We start from the raw sequence: 25053 nt of genomic DNA on the forward strand, positions 1-25053 counted from the left end.
TTCCATGGATACGGCTTGTTTCATGTCTCTCATGCGTGAAGACAGCTGAATATTGCGCAGCGAGATGTGTCACCTTCTCTTGTTTCACAGACGACAAAATGGCGGGGAATTAGTTCAATCTACATTGTACATTGTCATGATAATTCCCCCAGCATCAGGCAACCTATGTTAATTGATCCGTTCCGTGACTTTAGGACTTGGAAATTGGAGCTTGGGACTGTGAATTGCAATCCAATTTGCTTGCACTAATCAGCACTTACAGGACTCTGATTGTGTGTTGCACTAGGTCTGGAACAGACCCTACAGACTAAGCACTATCTTTCTTCTTCTAGGTTAGGCATGTTCCTGGAAATTAGGCTAAGGAGCAGAGTAATAAAAACGTCCCTTCCGTCTCCGGTCGGGACTCAGTTGCTCGAGAATTACCACAGTTATCCGAGCAACTGTCCACCATCTAAGGAACCATAACTGATTTATTGAGCCATTCGCGGATTAACGTACATAGTAACTCGATTTACAGTTCTTATATGAGTCGAAACATGCATCGTAAAGTCCATGCATATATAAATAAACACATGTTCGTTTTCGTCTGATTACGCTCTCTTTCCTTTACGTCTGCGTCCGAACTTGCTCGCCCGTTTCAGCCGTTCACCTTTATTTATACTAACCGCCCTAGATTATTCAGCTTAGACGAATTTTATTTCTGTGTTTGGTCTCTAATGGAAGTAAAACAGCTGTGACGGATGTAATAGCTTTCCTGTGTGTATCACTAGGTGGCAGCACAGCCCAGCCCAGCTTCACAACAGCCTAGGTAGCAGACGAGTAGGTGCACCTTCAGAGGCTGGTTTCAGTAGTAAAAATGGCGACCGTGCTTGAGGGGTATACCACCTAAGAGCACCGTTCTGTTTTGCGTTTTTGTGGACAAAATTGACTCAGTACAAAAAGGATATTAATAAAGAAATGTTTCCTGTTTAGAGTGGGAAGTGTCTATAGCGTCCAGCGGTTCACAACTGCGTCGAGAAATTCTCTCAAGGGCGTTCGAAAGTCGCTGATGATGTCCGACCGAATGCGGAAGTGGCTGAGACAACAGTCAAAAGACTTCTATGCTGCGGGTTTCGACGCGCTGGTAAAGCGATGGGACAAATGTATCAATGATTGTGGAGGATATATCGAGAAATAAATGTTCTTTTTTTCAGTTTCGAATATCACATGTTTTACATTTTGTAAACTATTTACTGACTCTCCAGCCTGTCCGGGGCAGGAGCTGTATTCCTGGCCTGTATCCAGCCCCTAGCGTTACCCATGTTGGTATCTAGACGGCCCGTAATCTACAACAGAGTAGCGGTGTTTTCTGTGTCATCCGTGCCGAGATGTTACAAACAGGACAGTTAGTGGAATCAGTTAGTTAGTAGAAAGATACTGTAGCTGAGGCCGAGGACATTTCGGGAACCCAGAAGGATGGGAATGTTCGCCGTTGGAAGCCGTTACCAGAAAACGGCTTGAGAAAACGAAGCAATTGGGAAGACATACGTGTGTACTTTAGTGAACTGCAAAGTGTGTGAATTAATGAAACGGTTATAATTACTTGTAATTACGACCTGTAAGAGTTCAATAAATCCAATTGCCAATCCAAACCCTGTCTATAGTCAGTCACACACGTGACGGTATGTTAAAGCGTATGGAAAAATATCGGTGGATAAACTCTGTGTTCTGGAATGTGACGCCGTGTAATTTGGCAGGTGAATGCCAAATATTAGACAGAACGTTCTGCCTCCATCTTCAGGGTAGATATTACAAAATATTGTAGGCTAGTATTCAAGTTCACGACCGTGGGGACCTTAAAGTGTCAGTGGACCCTCTGGGCTCACGTCCAGAAGAAATGAAGGAGCTTCAGAGGAACTGGAAACTGAGTCCTCAGGAAAGAAACTCCATGCATAGGCAAACAGTTTCCTGCCATATTCATGCAGAAGTTAAAGTTTCAGAATTGCGTGTATTTACATTGCGCAAACTGCCCGTGTTTATTTTCCATGAGTATGTAATGACTTAAACCATCTTCTGTCTCTGGAAGGTTTTACATTTTTAAATTACCTTCTGATTAAAACTCTTATTGTAATTGCTAAAATAAATTAACCCTCGTAGTCAGTTCGGATATCTCATGAGCTCGTGGTGATACAATAAGCCTCTCACAAGTCCGTGGTGATACCTTTCTGTGGATATAGTCAGTAATCAAAAGTTAAGGAACTTCACGAATTGTCCTTCGTATCAGAGAAATTGTGAAGCCAGTAATTCCGCGAAGCAGGACACATTTCAGCAGCTGGTAGCCTCTGAACTCTGCAGACAATCAGCAACTTTTCTAAACACAGACTTCACAAGAACACGTGAACACAGAACGTGGAAGCAAGCACAAGCTCCTGACCCACACCATACGTCCACGTGTATTTGAGAAAAATGTTGCCCGTGGCAATTGTAACAGGCTGCCTGGAATTATCTCGGGATAATATTGTTTATATAGGAATTGCTGGGCGACCTGAATTTGATTTCCGGTATGGCAAGGTTTTTCTTTTGTTCACAGCGTCCAGACCGACTCTGCCCCTCCAGTGTCCTACACAGCGGGTAACGAGAGAGATTTCCGTGAGGGTAAGACGGCCGAGAAATGAGGCTGACCACTCACCTCCATCTAGAGCAGGGGTCAAGATTACTGGAGCTGCACTCCCCCACACGTCTTGTTCGTGTGGTGCTTAATTATTTAGGCACGGGAAGAAAGTTATCTTACCCTTTTTGCCTCATGAGTTGAGAAGGGACTGCCTTAGAGAGCACAGCTGAAAGTAACAAATAAAAAGAAAATGTATTTGAGGGGCATAGAAACATTGCATGCATTTGAGACGGATGGCAGACAGTAGAATTACGATTTAATAATCAACTGCAAGAAGGGCACGCTGTAGCATAGTTGGTTGAGGCATTATGCTGTAAGCCGGAAGGTCGCGGGTTCGAGTAGGGAAAAGGTGAATTTTTTAATTGACCTAATCCTTCCAGCCGCACTATGGCCCTGAGTTCGACTCAGCCTCTAAGAGGAATGAATACCAGGAATCTTCCTGTGGGGGTAAAGGGCGGCCGACGCTTAAGGCTGACAACCTCACAGCCATCTGTGAGCCAACTGTCTACAAAATGTGAGAGTCTCGACGTCTCACAACCTTATGGGCCTCCACAGCCTGTTACAGGGACGAAGGCCAGGAAAATGCTGGAGGATGACAATGCGTAGAGAGAGGGAAACAGAGAAGGAGGTCTCGGTGACCCAGCTATCAAATGGACCTGTAGCAACTGAGTTCAGCTTCTGTGACTGCAGGCGGGGTATGGGTTGGATGTTGGATTTGTTGCCACTCGGAACTACAAGCACTTACAGCGCCATCGCTAATCTCCACACTATACAAATCACCACAGCACTCGATAAGCCTTATTCCAGCCTGCTGTGTTTACATCAGCCGTTCCCTGGCAACGGCTTCTAACAGTGGAGATTCTTCGGCTTCCCTGCTCTGGTCCTTCCTTCGCCGACTCTTGTTCAGATCTGCCTCCCAGCTGTTACCTCAACTGAACTGGATTTCCGTCTCTTCTCAGCCACCCTTGCAGAGCTCAACTGCACACAGCACCCAACTCTCTCTCTCTCTCTCAATCATCGTCTCAGCTGGCGTGAGGTCCTCATTATTTNCCGGAAAAGGTGGATTTTTTAATTGACCTAATCCTTCCAGCCGCACTGTGGCCCTGAGTTCGACTCAGCCTCTAAGAGGAATGAATACCAGGAATCTTCCTGTGGGGGTAAAGGGCGGCCGACGCTTAAGGCTGACAACCTCACAGCCATCTGTGAGCCAACTGTCTACAAAATGTGAGAGTCTCGACGTCTCACAACCTTATGGGCCTCCACAGCCTGTTACAGGGACGAAGGCCAGGAAAATGCTGGAGGATGACAATGCGTAGAGAGAGGGAAACAGAGAAGGAGGTCTCGGTGACCCAGCTATCAAATGGACCTGTAGCAACTGAGTTCAGCTTCTGTGACTGCAGGCGGGGTATGGGTTGGATGTTGGATTTGTTGCCACTCGGAACTACAAGCACTTACAGCGCCGTCGCTAATCTCCACACTATACAAATCACCACAGCACTCGATAAGCCTTATTCCAGCCTGCTGTGTTTACATCAGCCGTTCCCTGGCAACGGCTTCTAACAGTGGAGATTCTTCGGCTTCCCTGCTCTGGTCCTTCCTTCGCCGACTCTTGTTCAGATCTGCCTCCCAGCTGTTACCTCAACTGAACTGGATTTCCGTCTCTTCTCAGCCACCCTTGCAGAGCTCAACTGCACACAGCACCCAACTCTCTCTCTCTCTCTCAATCATCGTCTCAGCTGGCGTGAGGTCCTCATTATTTAGCTTCGGGGCGGACCCAAAAGAAAATGCCGCTTTCAAACAATTCCTTTGTTGCTTGCATATTCGTTGCCACAGGAACGTGTTTATCGAGTTTTCCCCTAGCAATGGACGTCTCCTCTGACTCCACTATTCCGGCTTTCAGGCGTCATATCACACTATATTAGGTAATAGTACACCTCTGCTAGTGATATTTCGATGTCAAAACTTGCCAGGATGCTGAGTAAATTATTATCACTTCATGATTTAATTTGATGGTGTTCACTAAATTATTTTCAAAAATTGTGTACTGGAACGGAGAAAAATCCAACGTAATAGCAAAGAACGCTGTGTGAGTTTGTCCTCCAGAATGCGCTGCTGACGCACGGCAAGGTTTCGCCGCAACTGATGCAAACATGTACATACGAAAATCAATGTGTCACCATTGAACGCACTGAAACCGTAATAATATATCTCGCTTTTCCTCTGACAGTACGCAGAATATATGCAGAAATTAATGGCCCTGGGGATTCTTGAGCTGACCACGCGATGCCCTCTATCCTCTAAAGTTGGCACTAACTTCGCCGACAAAAGGCGGTCGCTCGGTCGGTATAGTTCGCTTGCGGACTAGAGCCACAGAGTTTGTTTGTGTGCAGAATATGGCGACAGGATAACTGTAGACCAGGGAAGCGGAGAAGAACAGGCACACGAAGGGAACTGAATTTCCTGACAAGGCCTCGCTGGCTCTGTTGCCTACGCAGGTTACTGGCCAAAATAAAATAGCATTAGCTTTGAATTTGAGGTTCTCGCGGTGGTTATTATTTTCTGATGACGCCAATTAGTGTTGTTGATGATTGCCGACGTTTCGGAGGATCATATTCCCTATCAACAAAATAGAAGAGTAAGCCAAGCAGGGAAAACACAGAAAAGTCACGCGGTATATTCCTTCGAAACTTCGGTGAATTTCTACCACACTACACGGAGTCACATCCCATGCGATGCTAAGAGCGTTTTCCTTTCCTACCCAATTTCGTGACATGGTTTGCATCGTGGTGTGACACTCCAAATTCACAGTGACATGAGATAAGTACGCCATGCTTAGTTTCAATACTTCGCAGTGAGTGACTCTTTCACTGCTAAAACTGCCATCTGTTGGGAGCTGCTAAAAGTGCCTAATTCTATGGAGAATTGAAGTCACCGAAATTGAGGAAGCTCTATTCTTGATTTATTTATTAATTCGATTCTGCTATTTAAGTTCCCTACTCTTATATTGCAATGCAGATGTTTCTCCGTTTGGTTCCTGTGCAATCTCATGCAGGGTTTGCTTACTGAGTAGGAATTTCCATGACAAAAACGTCCTTGAGTAGAAGCAAAGTGTTTGGGAGTGATGTGGGTATATTGACAGTGTGTGGTGTGGCATGGCCGTAATCATACCAAGAGTTCAAGATGGCGGAACGGCGTGCCCTCAACACACGTTTCTTAATGCAGACGAAGGCCAGTCGGGGTCCGCGTTCTTCGAAGCAAAGCAGTGAATGGCAGGAATTCGGAATTCTGACGAATATTTCCCGAGATCACTTGAAGACCTACCGATAAACAACTCATTACCGAAACTGTTATGTTTCTGGACCTTAACTACTGCCCTGTTTTCGTATTTAAAACATAAACATTTTGGGAACTGGATTTTGTCTCCGTCTTCAGGTAAAATCCTATTCAGTTCGGCCCACTCGATAGAGCAAGTCCATATCTCCGGACACCTGTACCAACACAAGACAGGGTGTATAGACCAACCACAATATAAAGCATCTGTGAGAGCTGTAAGAGCCAGTTTCCATGGAGACGTATGGGGGAGTGTAGGTACAGCTCCGTGCGCTACACAGTAGGTGCTGGTTAGCTTCACGCACACCACAAAACCCAGATGACCTGACTTGGGCTCGAACTTAGCCAGCTGCGATGGGAAGCAGGCTACTAACCGCCTGAGTTATGGTGCGGCCTTAAAATGGAGACTGCTCAGCATAGCTCAGTTTCTGTCAGCCAAATGCACATCTGCATCCCCTCATATCGGAAAGTCACGGCTGCAGTGACTACTGCGTGTTGTGCTTGTCACCGCATTCCCCCTGTCGCTCCCAGTTACGGAACCACTCAGCTGATAATGATTCGTCAGGTACACCGAGTCGTCAAGGTTACAACTTCTCTAATTATAACACGGTTAAAATAGTGAAGCATTCAAGACTTCTGGGTTTGAGGCTTTCACAGCAGTATCAACAGCACGGTTGTTACACAGCATAGTTCGGTGACAGTCCGACGTTTCGGAGAAAACCATCTTCTCTGTTTTCAGGGTCGAAGATTAAGCTTGCCGCTTGCTACTGCTCGTTTCTTGCTTCACCTAGTCTTCGATTCTGAAGGTAGAAGCAATACGTTCCTCCGAAAGCTCGCTTTGTTTCAGGACTATACGGAGTTATAACACAGAAGGCTGTAGGCTGTGTTGTAATCTGTCAATATTATACAATCCAGGCGTAGCACAGGGAAGTTTTATGCTCTGGAAGGGCAAAACTAAACGTAAATAACACAAAATCCCGTCACTACCCCAGGGAAGAAATCGCAGTTTGTTGTGAGAATCAAATGGAACCGAAACACACGCTCTGTGAGCAGAACGCACAGTTTTGATGCCGCCGGTTTGCACAGCGGCGCACGGTATGGTGAGATGTGACCTGAAAAGGATCCGAAAAGAAGCTGTTGTGGCCTAATCGAGATAAGTACTACTCCGAGATTCACTTGGAAGTGCTGAGTAAAACCATGGAAAACTCTCAGGATAGCCAATATCCCGTCCGAGATTTGAACAAGTTCATCTACCCATTTCGTGCCAAGAGCGTTATTGCACTGCAAACAGTCCGTTCGTAGCATCAAGACAGGCGGTTTATATGCATCCTAATTGTTTTAATGGGTTTCTACGGTAGAGGATAAATAGAGGACTTATATCACTGTTGCTCGCACAGAAATCGCACCATCTCGTGCCTGCCAGTGTTCTGCAGAGCAAACAGATTCCTCGAGTACGACCGCCCAAGAAGTTGCAGGGCCTGGGCCCCGTGTCCCAAGTGAAATCAGCCATGCACCGCGCGGACAAAGAAGGATTTTCTGCCGGCAATGCAGACTCCTGCTCCATATGCAACCTGGATCCAGTGCTACATACATATTTAGACATAGGTAAAAAATGTATTATTGATTAATCTTACATCCGTCGACAGAACAATTTCTTATAAAAATATGGAAATTTAGATTGTATTATAAATAACAGCGAGTACAGCGATGACGACAACGGCAAGCGTAGCGACAACCTAGCCCATAACGGCAACATTGGTGACTGACGCGACAACCTAGCCCATAACGGCAACATTGGTGACTGACGCGACAACCTAGCCCATAACGGCAACATTGGTGACTGACGCGACAACCTAGCCCATAACGGCAACATTGGTGACTGACGCGACAACCTAGCCCATAACGGCAACATTGGTGACTGACGCGACAACCTAGCCCATAACGGCAACATTGGTGACTGACGCGACAACCTAGCCCATAACGGCAACATTGGTGACTGACGCGACAACCTAGCCCATAACGGCAACATTGGTGACTGACGCGACAACCTAGCCCATAACGGCAACATTGGTGACTGACGCGACAACCTAGCCCATAACGGCAACATTGGTGACTGACGCGACAACCTAGCCCATAACGGCAACATTGGTGACTGACGCGACAACCTAGCCCATAACGGCAACATTGGTGACTGACGCGACAACCTAGCCCATAACGGCAACATTGGTGACTGACGCGACAACCTAGCCCATAACGGCAACATTGGTGACTGACGCGACAACCTAGCCCATAACGGCAACATTGGTGACTGACGCGACAACCTAGCCCATAACGGCAACATTGGTGACTGACGCGACAACCTAGCCCATAACGGCAACATTGGTGACTGACGGCGACAACGTAGCTAATAACGGCAACATTGGTGACTGACGCGACAACCATAACAATGAAGATTACAACAATAACGACTCCTTTTGAGATATGCTTATTACTATTTTCGTATTTTATAGGCGTGCTTTGACTAATCCAATTATAACGGGCATTTAACATTTCTTTTGTGTGTTCTGTTCCTTTGTTCCTTTCTTCAGGAACAACGATATGGCAATCTGTCTATAGATCAGCGTGTGCTAGTAGCCTCTACACGGAAACGGAAGTTAAGACGGAACGTAGCGAACCTACCTCCCAGTCTAGTACACTTCGTGCCACTTCTGACAGATGCAATGTAAAGTTCACATTCAGTCACGGGTTAGGTTCTAAAGCATCGCTCTACAGGGCCTGTCAGCGCATCATCAAGGTACTACTTCTCTGCTCAGAACAAATTTACTTAATGCTCCATATTATCGAGAGTGGATTGTAAATATGCTATTAATTAAATAAAAAAGGGTTCTGACGGTGGTGTATAGCACTCAGAATTACTGGGGTTTTGGACTTTGCCCATTTTCCGGTATTCTAGAGACTAGAGAACCCGACGTTTCGGGAACTGGATCTGGTCCAGTGACTGAGGTCAGCTCTCCTAAGGCACGTCAATCAGAGAGCTGGTGTCTGCGGCCGCACCTGAGGACGGAAACAGATCCAGTTTCCGAAACGTTATGTTCTCTGGTTCCTAGAACATCGGACGATGGGCAAGCCCAAAATAAAAGCAGTAATTAAATCGCGCATGTTTCTCTGTTTCCAGTTACTGCTCATTTCACGGCAGTGGAACGCTTTGACATTTCGAAACTTGAAATAGAGGGGGAGGCAAAGGGAAGGGGAAAGAGAGAGAGAGACGTTGTAGTTTACGCGTGGGAAACAAAGCGATTCCAGCTCTGAAGGTCCCCGGACTTCTTCTCCGCGCCGTTCTCGTAAAGGCAAAGTTGTCCCTATGCTTAACTAAGTAAGCACCACGCCATGAAAACGTATTTGTAGATTCACGTATTCTTGACCTTGGAAATATTTCGAGGTGAGTGGTCAGCTTCACTCCTCGACCGCTGTACTTCGGGGAAAGAGCCCCGGTACCCACTGGACAGGAGGCTCCCGTCTGGACGGCCCCTGCTAGCAACTACGTGACGTGCACGTACGCACCTCAACGCGCTCCTCCTTCAGGTCCACCTTGAGGGCAAGCTGTTCGCGCAGCACCACGTCCGGGTAGTGCGTCTTGTCGAACGTGGCCTCCAGCTGCTCCAGCTGCTCCTCCGTGAAGATGGTGCGGTGGCGTCGCTTCCTCTTGGGAGGTGGCGCCGAGTGGTGGTGGTGGTGGTGCAGTCCGTGGTGATGGTGCCCCGGGGCGCCCGACACAGCTACGCTCATGGACGCCGCCGCCGCGGCAGCTGCGCTGACAGCGGCCGCTGCGTGCGACATGTATCCGGCCGCCGGGTAGAAGTTCGGGTAGGCCACGGCTGCAACACGTCAGACGTTAAGTGAATAAATTGTACACTGTGTCTGTAGATTAGCAAGTTACTCTCCAACCGAAACGCTAATAAATGGTACATTCCACATGCTAGAATCTCTCTGACTCTCTTTGAACCCAGGGAATGTAATGTAAAGTAAAGGAACCCAGTTTGTGTCAACAAAAATTAGGAATGCAATTCTACTCACGACTTTCCTCGCCCTCTCTTCTTTGGACGATATTAACAGAAATGTTTGTATACAAACGCGGACGTAAGACGGACTTCAAGATTATTAGCAGAAATACTATACGAAATTTGAGGTTGACAGCTGTAGCTCTCTTCTGTGATATGACGTCTTATAGTCCGAGATATCGTTACCAGCCCTCTGCCCTGTAGAGGCAGAGGGTTCCTCTGAAACGTCAGCAGCTCTCTGCCAGTCTCTGATTTTATATTTATAGATGACAGCTCTTCGCCCGGGATATAGTTCCCTTCCTGGCCCACATTAGCTACGAGAAGCTCTGGGAAAACTGCACGTCCAACAATTCTTCTATTGCTGCGTGTGTATTCGTTGCCGCGTTAACGTTTTTACCAAACAGTTGTTTGGCAACGTTTGGGGATGCGCATACAGACCCAGACCGATGGGAGGGGTTCATGCGGCTGAGGCTGGCTCAGTTGCCATGGTATACATACAAAATTTCGTAAATATTGGTTCCGGCATTCAGAAGTTGATAACGGTGGATGCACAGACACACAGATGGCATGCTGATGTCATAAGCCTGCTGAACATTGCAAATAACCGTGGCACCCGAAAGAGAACATTAAATTCTGCTCATGATTCTGAAAAAAGAAGAGTTTGGAACAAGGACTTGAATCACATCCAGATGTTCACAGCAACCCTTGTACGTCGCTACCGTGCATATTGGTAAGGGAACGGAATACATTTCATAATATCTCTAGATGTTTTCTCTTAGGTCCGCGGAAAATCAGGGAAATGGTAGAAAAGTAAAATTTTACGCACTGAATTTAACTTTTCTGAGGGGGTAGCTACAATCTTTTTCTAATATACATAAGTTTACAGCATTTAAGAATATTTTTGCTGATCGCCCTGGAGTATTAAGGGTAGGAGAATATTCTTTAAACAATTATTTTATTTTCTCAACTGTGATTCTTCCCCCCCCCTCCAAAAAAAGTCGGAGGTGTGGCTAGGCCTGAAGCCGCATGCATGACTGAGGCAGGTGTGAGGTGAAGAGAGCTGAAAGTGAGACGGGAGGGAAGACAAGGCAGGCCAAGGCTCTCACAGGACCCCTCAACCAAGATGTAGGCAGCTCCAAGTGCGTACATGTATGCAAGACGTGAATGGAGGGGGGGGGGGCTGAATGAGGGCTCGGAACCAATGCTTGTTACGAACACCAGGACGCGCACACTGCACACCGACGGTGCATACGTCATCATGCAGACACGAAACAAGAAATGTGAGCCCGACGTTTGCGCCCGGCTGAACTTAATGCTCTTACAGGACCCGGGGCCACGGACAGTGCCTCTGGTGGTGAGGGCGCCCCCCACGCCACGTAATGTAAGGGGATTTGCATGAGGGGAGGACAGTCTCCTGCAATCGTACTGAACACCTGGAAGCACTGCATCGTGTCAAGAAAACGCGACTTCTTAGCTTACATTCCTAAAGTCGGCTTATGTGACCTCAGGGATGTATGTCTGTGTATCCCACTCGAGCGTACTACATCCCTCCCTTCAGTCTGAGTCTGGAACCGTCCTATCGTTGCTAGGCAACAGCTCGGTAAACATGTTCCCGTGGCAGAGATTATACGCAACAATACTAGAATTGTTGGACACGCGTACCTGTGGGTCTCTCTGCCTATTCCCCCACCTTTGCTGGTTAGAAATTCGGTAAATATGTTCCCGCGGAAACGAATAACTTTTTGAGGCGTCCTTTCCTATGCGGTCTGTGGCCTATCAAAGCTGTCAGTATATGGAGTGTGTAGGCTTGGAGTCGAATGAATTGGAGAGGATACGAAAGGAAGCGGTCTAAGCCTAATATTTTCTCAGATTTGCCTGGAGGGACTGAGGAAGACCACTAGAAGCCTCAGTCACGATAGACTATTTGTCGGTTGAGATTCGAACCAAACACCTCCGAAATTCTAGTCTGAAATCGATACCGGAACATCTAACAAACTCGGTGTAGCCTAAATTTGATGATCGTCCATTAATGTTTGTTTATTTAACAACGATTTGTAACTGTGCAGGTTACGTGGCTGTTTATGAAACGAATGTTCACTGCGTGAATTTATGGTCGGCCGGATGGTACAAGCGGCAATTCGCAGTGGCCTGCCGCGCGTCCAAGGCATGAACTGTCCTCGCTCGCTCGAACATTGGGATAGTGGGTTCGAATCCCACTCAAGGCAGGGATGTCTGCGTGTGTTTGTATTAGGTAGCGGCTTTCGACGGGCTGATCCCCCGTCCTAGAGTTCTTGTAGATTCAGAAACTGAGGTGAAGCGAGGAGTTTCACGGATGCGCTGTGCTCCAAGTGGGAGCAGTAGGAGGCGACGTGCGTTCTCGAAAACAAGACAATTCACCGAAAATTGATGTAAGAGCGAAACGTACCTCAGAACTCGACCTGCGCTGGGATGAACATGGCCCTCGGGGTTATGATTCTGGTAGAAACGTAGTGCAAATACTGCGGAGTAAACTGTTACTTCCGTCTTCAGGGTAAGAAAATCAGATCCGATAATACTGTAACGCTTCTATACGTAGGGTCGGAAGACCGATATGCACACAAATAATTGAACAGAAAGTGCTCGTAGCGTAACATAAGGATAAGCAGTCCCCCTGAACACGAGACCTCCCGACAGCTGACGAGTGAGACTCACTCAGCCGAAATGAGGTACTGATGTCTGGAGACCAAGGCTCAGTTCCCAGCAAGGCAGATGGCATTGTTTTACTGAATCACGGTCAGAACGGCTAAAAGCATCACAGAAATGAAGCTACCCCTGTAACAGGCTGTGGAAACACATTCGGTTGTGAGACGTCGAGGCTCCCACATTTTCTAAACAATCGCCTCACGCATGGCCACTGTTTACCCCCAAGAAGAGGCTTGGTACTCATTTCTGTTAGATTAAGCGACGGCCATTTCATTTCTTGATCTTTCTATTTGACTACTCCAAGTACTTATATTTCCTCTACCAATTCTCATGTCACCACATGCCCCACTTTTGTCATCCTCTGAAATACAGTCTGCATAGAGACTCATGCATTGGATGTGAAGTTCTGGCACCATTGTCTGTGTGCTACCTTATGGGTTGTGATAGTGTGTAGACCGACGTTTCGGGCAAAGCATTGCCTCTGCCTTCAGGGTCGAAAATATGTTACGCAAGCAATCAGCACGAAGCGTGGTGCACTGATCTAGACAGAATTGAAAGAAAAGGAATAAATACCGTCCGTCCGTCCGATTCTGCTTCCTACGCATTTTTCTCGTGGTTCGGTCTGTCGCTATGCAACATGTGCATGGAAACAGCAAGCATAAACCTGAGGAGCGCCTCCGCGTGCAAGAACTCGACAGCTTCTGAGAGGAGAGGCATGGAACCTGGCACAGAGATAAGTTAAACTTGTCCCTGTGCTTAACTAATGAAGCACTGCGCAATGAAGGAGTATGGAGGAGTGGATGTATAGATCCACGTATTATTGACCTCGGCCCTGGTTGGAGATGAGTGGTGAGGTTTAAAATCCGACAATAAAGATGGATCCTTCACGTAGAGACCTGCCTGCTTTTCTCTTTGCACCTCGAGAGTAATTATCCCGTAAGTTGCTGCATTTGTAGTGCAGCTGAATGAAACTGGAGAAGGAAGTTGCAGGGATAAATGAAATTCCTACTTTATGCTCAGTAAACGCCTTCGTGAGCCGGTCGCGGTAGCCGAGCGGTCTAAGGCATCTACTCTCTTCGCTCGCATGAATGTTTGGTATGTGCTTTTGTTGTCCTGTGTTTAGCTAGAGGCCTTGCGATGAGCTGACCACTCGGCCAAGGTGTCTTACCGTCTGTAAAGTGATAATGAAACGGAGCCAGCAAAAGAAAATCTTCATGAAGTTCTGTGGTTTGTGATTTAATTGAATACAATTTATCAGGTTAGTTTTAAAAGTTGTGTCTATTAAACTCGACTGTGGAATACACTCAATTCCATGAGGATTTCTGAGTGTCGCAAGACGGCGTGAAGCCGGGTAGCCTGTACACACTGTCCATATTATTGCACGCAACCTGCATATATTTCTATATTTTGACTTTAAGACATTGTTCCCTGAACTCCACTGAAATGTACTTCCTCTGGAAGTGGACTATTCTCCCCCCCCCCCGAAACTATGAGGTCAGTGGCAAAGGCGCATACTTCTTGTTGTACCTTAGTCCTGTGACACTACCTCCACCCCCACTTATCCGCGGATTAGGCAGCTTACCTGAGCCTTCGGCATTCGCTGTGTAAACACAACAAGGCAAAGTAATTTCCTCTGTCACTCTGCTTAAGTTAACGGGATGAGCAAGGCGCTGTCACGCTGCTGAAGTTAACGGGATGAGCAAGCGCTGTCACTCTGCTGAAGTTAACGGGATGAGCAAGGCGCTGTCACTCTGCTGAAGTTAACGGGATGAGCAAGGCGCTGTCACGCTGCTGAAGTTAACGGGATGAGCAAGGCGCTGTCACTATGCTGAAGTTAACGGGATGAGCACGGCGCTGTCATTATGCTGAAGTTAACGGGATGAGCACGGCGCTGGGATGCTGCTGAAGTTAACGGACTGAGCAAGGCGCTGGGACGCTGCTTAAGTTAACGGAATAAGCAAGGCGCTGGGACGCTGCTGAAGTTAACAGGATGAGCAAGGCGCTGTCATTATGCTGAAGTTAACGGAATGAGCAAGGCGCTGGGACGCTGCTTAAGTTAACGGAATAAGCAAGGCGCTGGGACGCTGTGGTCGCCTCACATCCGCAATCGCCCTTCAAAATTCTCTTTCCGAGACTCACAGAAATTTGTATATCTCCGCTGTATTTGTCATATACCGCCAATTACAACATATCTAGGCTGCTTTTTTACCCGACATGTTTCGACATCCACGGTGTCATCTTCAGGGTAACAAGATAAAGATATCTCTGTTCTCAACGAATTCAAGCACTACTCCATGAAGGCGTATTGAGGAGTGAATGTATAGATCCATATTTTCTTGACCTCGGCATCTAGCTGGAGATGAGTAGTCCGCTTCACGCCCCAGCCGCTTTACCCCCCGGGGGAAAGAGCCTCCGGCACCCATTAGAAGGGAGGTTGGGTGGATCCCAGAGCCGGTTTGGACAATTTGGATAGGAGAAAATTCTTCACCCTACCAGGACTCGAACTCGGAACCCGTAGACGTTCAGCCCATAGCCAGTCGCTACTCTCAAAGTTCTCTTATGCTTAAGGATACAGAAGAGACTTCTGAGGGCAGTTTGCATGTGAGCAGCTCACTGCAGTGCCAGAGTGGCATATTGCCTTGCAAGAGCCAATGGGCTAATATAAACAGACTTCTTAGCGAAAAACGGTTTAGCGATTGAGCGCATAAAATATAGAGTTACGGACTGCAATCTTCTAATTTAACTTTTAAATTTCCCGAGTCATCTAGAGTAGAAATTACTCAGTGAAGGGTGAAATATATTCTTCAAAGACGAAAATTTGTTAAGAAAGTATTCACAACTCATAAGGCATAAGAGGAGTTTTACAACGATGAATTTTTAGATGAAAAGTAAAAAAGTTTCATAAGCCCGGAGCGGAACATCAATAAAGGAAGTGATGTTAGGGTAAATGTGCACAGAGACGGAGCCAATCGCACCGTATCGGCTGGCGCTGGGGGGGGAGGAATATTAAATTTTCTTGCTCTAAATTTCGCGTATCTCACTCACAGCGATGGGAAACGTACAAGGAGGGGGGGGGGGGGGTGAAAGGAAAGAAGAATCGCATAACGCGGCGGAAATGCGGAGGCCGCAAGCAACGACCGGAAATGTGAATAGATTGTTTCCGCTTCCATGCACTGCGGGTTACAGCTCCTTACTTGTGCAGGAGAGAAACTGACTACAAGGTTTAAAAAAACTCACATTTATAAGTCTTACTCCTTTGGGATCGTGGGATTTTCGTGTTTTCACCCCCTCCGAATCCATGTAAGCTGTTTCCAGATTTTTAATGCTTGCTGTCAGATTTTTTGAAGAAAGCTGTTTGTGTAGTACAGTCAACCCCATTTATAGTGGAGCTATTTAAATTACTTAAGGCTAGGTACACAAACTTTGAGGTGCTCTTGCGTCACTAATGAAGTCTCTGCTATTGCCATCTGGGGATGTGACGAAGTGTAGCTCTGTACTTCGTAGCCAACATTTCGTAGAAACTTTCTGTCTCCATCTTCATGTAAAATAAAAATAAAACCGTCGATTCTGAACAGTCATGGTACTTAAAGTGATAATCGACAGGAAAACAATTTATCATATGGCAGAAAGAATCAGTAACATCTTACTATGAAGATGGAGACAGTATGTTCCTCCGAAACGCTGGCAACTGTACTTATTTATTTATATTTTTATAGTTTATTTTGGACTTAAATTTGAGGAAGAAACTAGTGAAATGCTACATTTGGAGCATAGCTCTGTATGGGGCTGAAACATGGACACTTAGGGCAGTAGATCAGAAACATCTGGAAAGTTTCGAAATGTGGTGTTGGAGAAGGATGGAGAAGATCACTTGGACCAATTATGTGAGAAATGAAGAAGTGTTAATTAGAGTCAGTGAGCAGAGGAATATCCTACATGAAATAAGAAAACGGAAGGCTAATTGGATTGGTCATGTTTTACGCAGAAACTGCCTTCTAAAAGAAGTTATTGAAGGAATGATAGAGGGGCGGATAGAAGTGACAAGAAGACGAGGAAGAAGACGTAAGAAGATGCTGGATGACCTTGGGGACAGAAGAGGATACTGTCATTTGAAGGAGAAAGCTCTAGATCGCATTAAGTGGAGGAATTGTTTTGGAAGAGACTGTGGACCTGTCGTCTGACAGGTCGTCTGCCGCACACCGGCATAAGTCAGACATGTAACAGTCAAGACACGATGTCTGCGACATGACGCAAAGAAAGGAGCACAGTTCAAACGAATGAGATTATAAACACCGCAGCACACCGGTTTGAGTCGTGATGCTGACGTCAGCTTCATGCTGACGAATTGCGAATGGAGCAAGACTGCGACTTTGTCTAATTTCGTGATGCTTGTCTTGACGCACTTGGTGTGCGGACGCCCTTAGTCTCTGACGAGACAGGTCTATATTGCCGAAGGTAAAAAAAAATAGGTCGAAGCTGTTCCTCTAACAGACCGTGAAGCCCAAAGGTTTGTGAGACGTCGAGGCTCCAACATTTTCTCTAGACATTCGGCTCACAGATGGCGGTGAAGTTGTCAGGCTAACGCGCCGGCCTCCCTTTACCCCCAGGAAGATTCCTGGTACTCATTTGTGTCAGAGGCTGAGCCTACCCCAGGGCCGTAGTGCTGCTGGAAGGGTTAGCCCACTTGAAAAAAAATGCAAAGGCTGCAGCGGGACTATAAAACTGAAAGGAGACAAATGCAACGCGATTTGGTTCTCAGGAGGTTCTCAACAACAAAATTTCTTCGATCTCTCGTCTCGGATACAAATTACTCCGTCTGACGCTTATAAGAAAATTTATAATTCATAGCTGGAATTTCATTATTGAAACGGTGGGCCTATAAATTGTTCTTTAAAATTGACTTCTGTTAGACGTGAACATTCCTACCTTTATCTCCTTCCCTCCTCTCTCGTATATTCCTCTCCCATCCCCTTTATTTGTCTCCCCGTCCTTATCATCTGTACTTTACGTTAAGACACTTAAGGCATGTATCACTTGAAACGTGCTGTCACAGGAGAACAACCTCCCCCCCCCCCAAAAAAAATGGCTGTGCTGCGTACTGCGTTTCTTAAAGCTCTTCCCTGAAGAACCCCCCACCCCATTCCTCGAGCGCAAGCAAATATAAAAAACGCTGACTTTTGAAATTTTAGAAGATATCTGTTGTATGACAGATTACTGATGAAGAAAAAATTTAAGGCCATATAGGAGTCGGGTTAGCTCAGTAGATACAGTGACGGGACACGGCTGAAGGGCTGCTGTTCGCATCCCGGGAAGGACAAGAAATTTTCTCTTCTGCACAGTCTCCAGACGGATTCTGGGGCCCACCCAGGTACCGTAGGGCTCTTCCCCTGGAGATAAAGCGTCTGGGGCGTGAAACTGACGACTCACCTGCACCCAGTGCCAGGAAAAAGTCATGGAGCTAAACTTCCACAACCCAATAAGTCTTCATGGTGTAGTGCTTAATTAGGCCCAGGGGCAACTTTGCTTTTATGAAAGGAGATATACGGATGCTAGACTGATGCGTCGAGGCTGCTTGGCAACTGACAGTAAGTCCGTTCTCTGTTAAGCCAAGCAGACCTCCACCTTCATATCGAGCTTGTCTCTATTTATAAGATATGTGTACACAGCCATGTTATAGCGCCGTGGTTAGTAGATAACACCTGCTTTAATATTCAGAAACATTGCAGTTGGTACACACTCAGAGTCTGATTAGGTTTCTCGTAATGTTCTCAAAATAAACGGAGGCACGCGGTAGCAAAGTTGGTAAAGCCACTATGCTACAAGCCTGAAAGACACGGGTTCGATTCCCGATGAGGTCATTGGATTTTTTCAATTGACCTAATCCTTCCAGCCGCACTATGGCCCTGGGGTCGACTCAGTCTCTAACAGAAATGAGTACGAAGAAACTTCCTGGGGCTAAAGGGCTGCAGACGCGTCGGGCTGACAACCTCACCACCATCTGTTAGCCGATTGTCTACAAAATGTGGGAGCCTCAACGTCTGACAACCCTGCGGGCTTCCACGGCCTGTTACAGGGATAACTTCAAATTTATCTCACGAAAAACACCGACTGTTTCCCCATACACCACGAACTGGCTGGTCTGTATGACGGAGACACAGTGATCTGCGCGTGTGGAGACATCAGCGCGCACACGGCCACTGCTTCCTGTCCGGGACCCCGTCTCTGTGCCGACAACTTTCTGTTCCATTTCCGAAGGACTGAGTAAACGGCCACGGAGACAGCGATTTGCAAGGATGTCTCCTCACACGCTGCCTCTTGACGGAGACAGCAGAAATTCAAGTCTCCGCTTACAACTTAAATGATTATCAGCAATACACGTATTTTACAGCAGACATCCTTCTTCAGATATTTATGAAGTGACGTTACGTACAAAGGCTTAGAGATGTCCCTGTAACAGGCTGTGGAAGCCTATAGCGTTTGAAGAGACTGCCACATTTTCTAGACAGTCGGCTTCTACGTGGAACTCAGGCGAAAAGCTTAAATAAAAGTCTCAGTAGGTCTAGGCCTAATTAAAATTGCACGGCAAGGAACGACAAACGTGACTGGAATAGCATTATCTCCCTGTGTGAACGGAGGCGGAAGTTGGACAATTAGACCGGGTGAACAGTGTCAGTAGACGTGAGAGATTTGAGATCAGTTAAAGGCTACATTAGATTAGGAGATATTAGGAGAGAGCTTAGAAATTAAATAGTTTAAAGAAGATGATATTGGATAAACTGTGTAGAGAGAATGACTGATGAAAGAATACATTAATAAGATTCTGCAAGTATAAACGGAACGGACTCCGATACCAAGGATGACTTTGTAAAACATGGAACGGGTAGGCCTATTTGAGGTTGGAACAGGCTTGCGTAATCTCTAACCAGATGTCTCAGACTCAAATCGAACGCGAACTAGTTCGGTAAATAAACAGCTATGGAGGACAACGCCCCACTTTCACCAGTGCAGTGTTAAGTGTCTCGTTTTAAATTAAGACAACGCTCAGTTTATTATTATTATTATTATTATTATTATTTCAGAATTTATTGGGTGATCGTCTCTTCATTAATGTATTGTTATGTGTAGGAGTGACTATAGACGGGGTTTCCGGATTGGACAATTGGATTTATTGACACCTTATGCAGAAAACTCGGAATTACAGCTCACCGTTACACACGCACTAGGGTTCTCAAGTGGTCACTAGTCGTATCCTGGCAACGAATTTATAACAGTCTCACTGTAAATCGAAATCACACATGGAGTCTTCTTTGCACAGTCTAATTCCTTTCTTGCCATTATTCTGCAGCTGGCAACTCAGTTCAATTCCTCTGCTCCCAAGCTAATATCCTGGCAGGCTGGCGTCTCGAAACTCTACTCAAATCTTCTCAGCTGAACTCTTCTTTATAATCATTTTGCACGAACCACGCAGATAAAACAGCCTCTTTATTTTTGGGAAGGCGTATTTACAACATCGTTGCATAGCGACGGAAGTAAATCGATTTTTGCTTGCGCATTCGCTGCCGCGGAAATGTGTTTACCGAATCGTTACCTAAAAATGAACGTCTATTCTGACTTTTCTTTTCCGGCTTTCGGGCGTCATGTCACAATATTTTTACGTTACCTACCTCTTCACACTTTCACATTCAGTACTAAAATCCGTTCAGTAAACTATTACGCAAAATATTTTATATTTTATACTACAAGAATTTCCTGACTAATAAATGACCAAACCTCACGTCAGCTACTCTGTAAATTAGCTAGGGACAGGAGTTATATCCCCGGTGAGGTATTGTCGGATATTACTGTCATGATAGGTTTCCATTTGTCCGTCTGTCAAACGAGATGGGCATAATTGTTGCAGACTATTGGTACGTTCTTGACCCGAAAGGTTTGAGTACAGGAAACGTTTTTTTGGCAAGTCTCAAAAATATATTTTAATGAATTTCTGGTTAAGGCTAGTATCTCACTAAAAATTAATTTGGGGCACGCGGTAGCGCAGTCGGTTGAGGCACTGTGCTAAAAGCCGGAAGGTCGCGGGTTCCATTCCCGATGAGGTCATTGGATACATTCAATTGACTTGATCCTTCCAGCCGCACTATGGCCCTGGGGTCGACTCAGCCTCTAACAGAGATGAGTACTAGAGATCTTCTTGTGTTTAAAAGGCGGCCGGAGAATGAGACTGACAGCCTCGCCGCCATTTCCGAGATAAATTATGCAGAAAATGTGGGAGCCTCGACGTCTCACAACCCTATGGGCCTCCATGGCCTGTTACAGGGATAGCTTTACTCTTTTTGTACTACAAATTAATTTCATTTGAAGATTTTGTGGAGCATTCGAAAGCAAAGCAAACAACAAAAATTATGAAGAAAGTCGTCTTCTGGGATCTTGCGCCGTGTATTCTTGGTTTTAACCAACGTTTCGGAGGAACATATCGCCTACATCTTCAGGGTAGTTGAGTTGCGTGCGAATACAGATAGCTGTAACTGCAATGCAGCTTTGTTAAGACTGTTCTGTTGATGATTCAAGGCCACAGGAAATGCCACATCGGCATTCCGTTCCTCAACATCTCTGCCCTTCTATTCCATGAATAATCTGATGTCATTCAACAAACAAATCTTTTCGGAAGAGACCTTCCAGTTAACCACCTCACATGAAAGATGTAAAGCTATCCCTGTAACGGGCCGTGGAGGCCCATAGGGTTGTGAGACGTCGAGGTTCTCACATTTTATAGAAGATCGGCTCATAAATGGCGGTGAAGTTGTCAGTCTTACACGCCGGCCGCCCTTTATCCGCAGGAAGATTCCTGGTACTCATTTCTGTTAGAGGCTGAGTCGAACCTAGGGCCATAGTGCGGCTGGAAGGATTAGGTCAATTGAAAAAATCCCATTAGCTAATGGGGAATTGAACCTGTGACCTTCTGTCTGAATGAACTGCGCTGCCGCACCTGCGAGCAGCGCTCCAAACACACGGATTTAAGCGCACTTGCTCGGATAAAATTCCCAGCTTCTGTAACGGTGTGCATTAAGTGATCGCCTTAAGACCGCACCATAGCTCAAGCGGTTAGTCGCTGGCTTCCCACCGCGGCGGCCCTGGTTCGATCCCGAGGCTGGTCAAGTGGAATTTGTGGTGGACAGAGTGGCGCTGGGGCAGGTTTTCTCCCAGTCCTTCGGTTCCCCCTGCCACTCTTCATTCCACCAATTGCTCCACAATCACCCTCACCTATCATCTGGGGCTGATACAATAGGCCAGAAGTGGCCGCAGTACAAGGGACTTAGTCCCACTCCACTAGCATTCAAAGAAAGTGACCGCCCTTCAAAACCGCTGCACACAGTTCTTCTTGAAGACAACTTTACTGGGAACTGGGGAAGGAGTCAAGTCCTCACGCAGTTTCTCTGCAGCGCCGTTATTTTGCTAATTATAGCCGAGGCTAAACCGCTAACCAACAAAATCTTATTTTTCCTTTCACAAAAGAAATTCATATTCATTGAACAGTGTTGCCAGTTCAGAAAACAATCATCAGGACCTGTGTTTCCGTTCATGGGGACTAGTTCTTAAACCTCCTCCGCTAATTAGACACCCTCATTAACACGTCGATTAAGGGTAGCAAGTTGCGTGGTAGCTTCATCGTCTGTGCTTTTTTCAATTGCAATTGAATATGCCTCAACAATTTTGCACTTCCTTTCAAGGCCACATGGGGCGCCTTCTGCTGAGTTATTCACAATTGTGGTTTCCGAGTTTACAGAGGGACTTGCACTTTTGTATAGAGACGCTCTTCTTCGGGGCGGCCTTCATTATGTATTCATTCGCATGTTCACCGCCCGAAATTGCTTTTGGTTTCTGAGCGGTTATTTCAGATTTCATAAAGATTGCTCGAATTGCCGCTTTACTTGATTTAGATACAGCCCTTCGTGCTGCCATTGCTCTTAATATTTCATAATTTCTTGACACGCATTTTCCTGAGCGCTGGGTTGGTCGTGATGGACCAGCTTCGTTGCCTCCGCGTTTGATTTCTTCATGTGGAGATACCTTAAGAACATTGTTTACGAGACCCCTGTGAACTCCCTCGATGAACTGAAGCTCAGAATTGTTACTGCGATCGAAACAGTCACAGCGCAAACGCTGGAGAACACTTGAACACCGCTTGAACACTTTACGTGCCAAGAAAGGCGCTAATGTCAAACTCGTTTCGCATTCTGTAACACTGATTCTATAAACATTCAAACTCTTTGAGTTGCACATTCATATTCAATGATCAGTTTTATATAGCTTTCTCAGTTTGAAAATTATAGGCGACGGAATTCAGCATTAGCTGAGGTGTGGATGGGTAAGGATAGGTAACTCGGCTGGTAAAGGCCTGGCTCTGTCTCAAGAGTCGCAGTAACGGGGAAACACATGGCTCGTGCACCACACGACAAGCCACGATGGTTCGCTTTGATGGTAAGTGTATTTATTTCACTCCGCCAGTTTGTACTCTTAACAGCGAGTCACTTAATTCGCATAAGCCACGAGGCGTGATGGTGTGCTCGATTTCCCCCTCATGTCAGTTTATCCACTACTGCTGTTAATTTATTATAACGAATTCCCAAAGTCGCAAAACACGCCCGTTGTCCGGTGAAGTTGAAACAGAAAGCCCCCTCTCCACGAGATGACTCGTACCAGCGAAGCATCACCTCCAAGCAGTGGCGTCCGACGCTAACACAAGCTCCTCATTGCCAGTTGGCTGGATTCGAACTGAGTTCCTCACCCCTCACATATAATGTTGGTTGAAGCCAACGGAAGTCACGTATTCCTGCGTAACGCATTTTCGTATCTAGACGCCACCAGCCCCATGATCTGTTCCGACCGGCTGGACGCCTCTCGGCTTGACTCACGGTGGCAGGAATTGCCTTCTGCTCAGATTTCCAGCTCCAAACCCGGGACAGGATTCAAAACCCCGCGACACACGCGCTTACGTCAAGCCCACTAAATAAATAATATATATATATAGACAAACGATTCAGTATGCCTGTTATTTTAGGCGGTTGTGGAACTATTAGTTTCTGCTCGCCTGGACTCCGTTCAATAACATGAGATTTATCTTTTATTTAAAATTTCGTGATGAAGACACAAATTGTATTCTTCTTGTGGAGTTTCTAACATTTTAATATTTTGTCTTAGCTCTTGCAAATGGTTTGTGCTGTGTTGGTGCTGGTGTCCGGAGATAGGGACTAGCTCTGAGTACGTTCCACCTGAAGACGGAGACAGAATCCAGTCTCCGAAGCGCTGTGAGTTTCAAATGAAAGCAGGATGTGTTTCAGACAAAAGCGAGACGATGGGTAGTGTCCAGAAACATATTTGTAAAATAGCACGCTCTTCTATTTGTGAAATACACGACCCTCTTTTTCTGATTATCTTTTCTTTATTTCTGACGCAGACATCGCAAAATCGAAATATGTAACAATAAAACACACAAAGAGACTGCAAGCTCCACAGGTTCACACAAAGAATAGATGCAACTGCTTGCGGCGGTCGCGCTAGCCGGTGTTCTAGGTACATCGAGGATTTATCGCTGCATGAACGGCACGCGCTTTGCAGTCGGTGCACTGTCCACCAGGCACTGCCAGAGATAACTTCAGTTCCATACTTTTGCGTTTCAAACGGATGCTGATCATTCCTTATGACTGCACAGAACAATCGTAGCACGTGCTCGTCAGTACATAAACTTACACGAATTTACATGTTCTTATTTGGCATAAAATTGGATTAAAATTATTGAAAATTATCCTTTCACGTAAGGATTATTTACAGATCGTGTTGTATGGATTTGGTAAGCAGTGGTTGTAGGCAAACAGGGGCCAATCTTTTCGAACTCATGGATACCTTGCAGCGAGGGTTGTATTAGGAGTGGGGACTCACAGACAGATAATTACAACATTTCTCTTCACATGTGTTACGTACTTTCAACATTTATGTGAGCACCCACACTCCAAGGGAACCTCACAGTACCTCTGCACGAGTATAGAACACATAAACCTCAAACACAACACAACAGCTCCTTTCAGAACATTGAACAAAACAAGAAGTTCTAGGAAGAACTGATCATCTCTTTCTTTTGATACCAGACGGACAGTATATAAAACGAGAAAAAGGAAGGATACAGAGACACGTAGACAGCAGAGCGGTCTCATAAGCCTCTTTTTTTTTTTTTTTCAAAATAAGGGAAATAGGCTGTATCAGCAGTACGTTGAAGCAATTACGTAATGTAGTAGGTTGGAGTAATGTCATTTATAAAAGACTGAAAACGTAGCACGCCAA

At 46.0% G+C, this 25053-nt stretch overlaps 1 protein-coding gene across 1 annotated transcript in view; it reads right to left on the reverse strand.

Annotated features, from left to right (window-relative positions):
* Window positions 1-25053, reverse strand: part of LOC111862725 (homeobox protein goosecoid) — a 61519-nt gene that overhangs the window by 32036 nt on the left and 4430 nt on the right. Inside the window, exon 2 of the mRNA XM_023848354.2 lies at window positions 9542-9855. Coding sequence (XP_023704122.1) covers window positions 9542-9855 — 314 coding nt within the window. The remainder of the gene's footprint in view (window positions 1-9541; window positions 9856-25053) is intronic.

Source organism: Cryptotermes secundus, unplaced genomic scaffold (assembly GCF_002891405.2).
Source record: "Cryptotermes secundus unplaced genomic scaffold, Csec_1.0 scaffold5, whole genome shotgun sequence".
NCBI lineage: Eukaryota > Metazoa > Arthropoda > Insecta > Blattodea > Kalotermitidae > Cryptotermes > Cryptotermes secundus.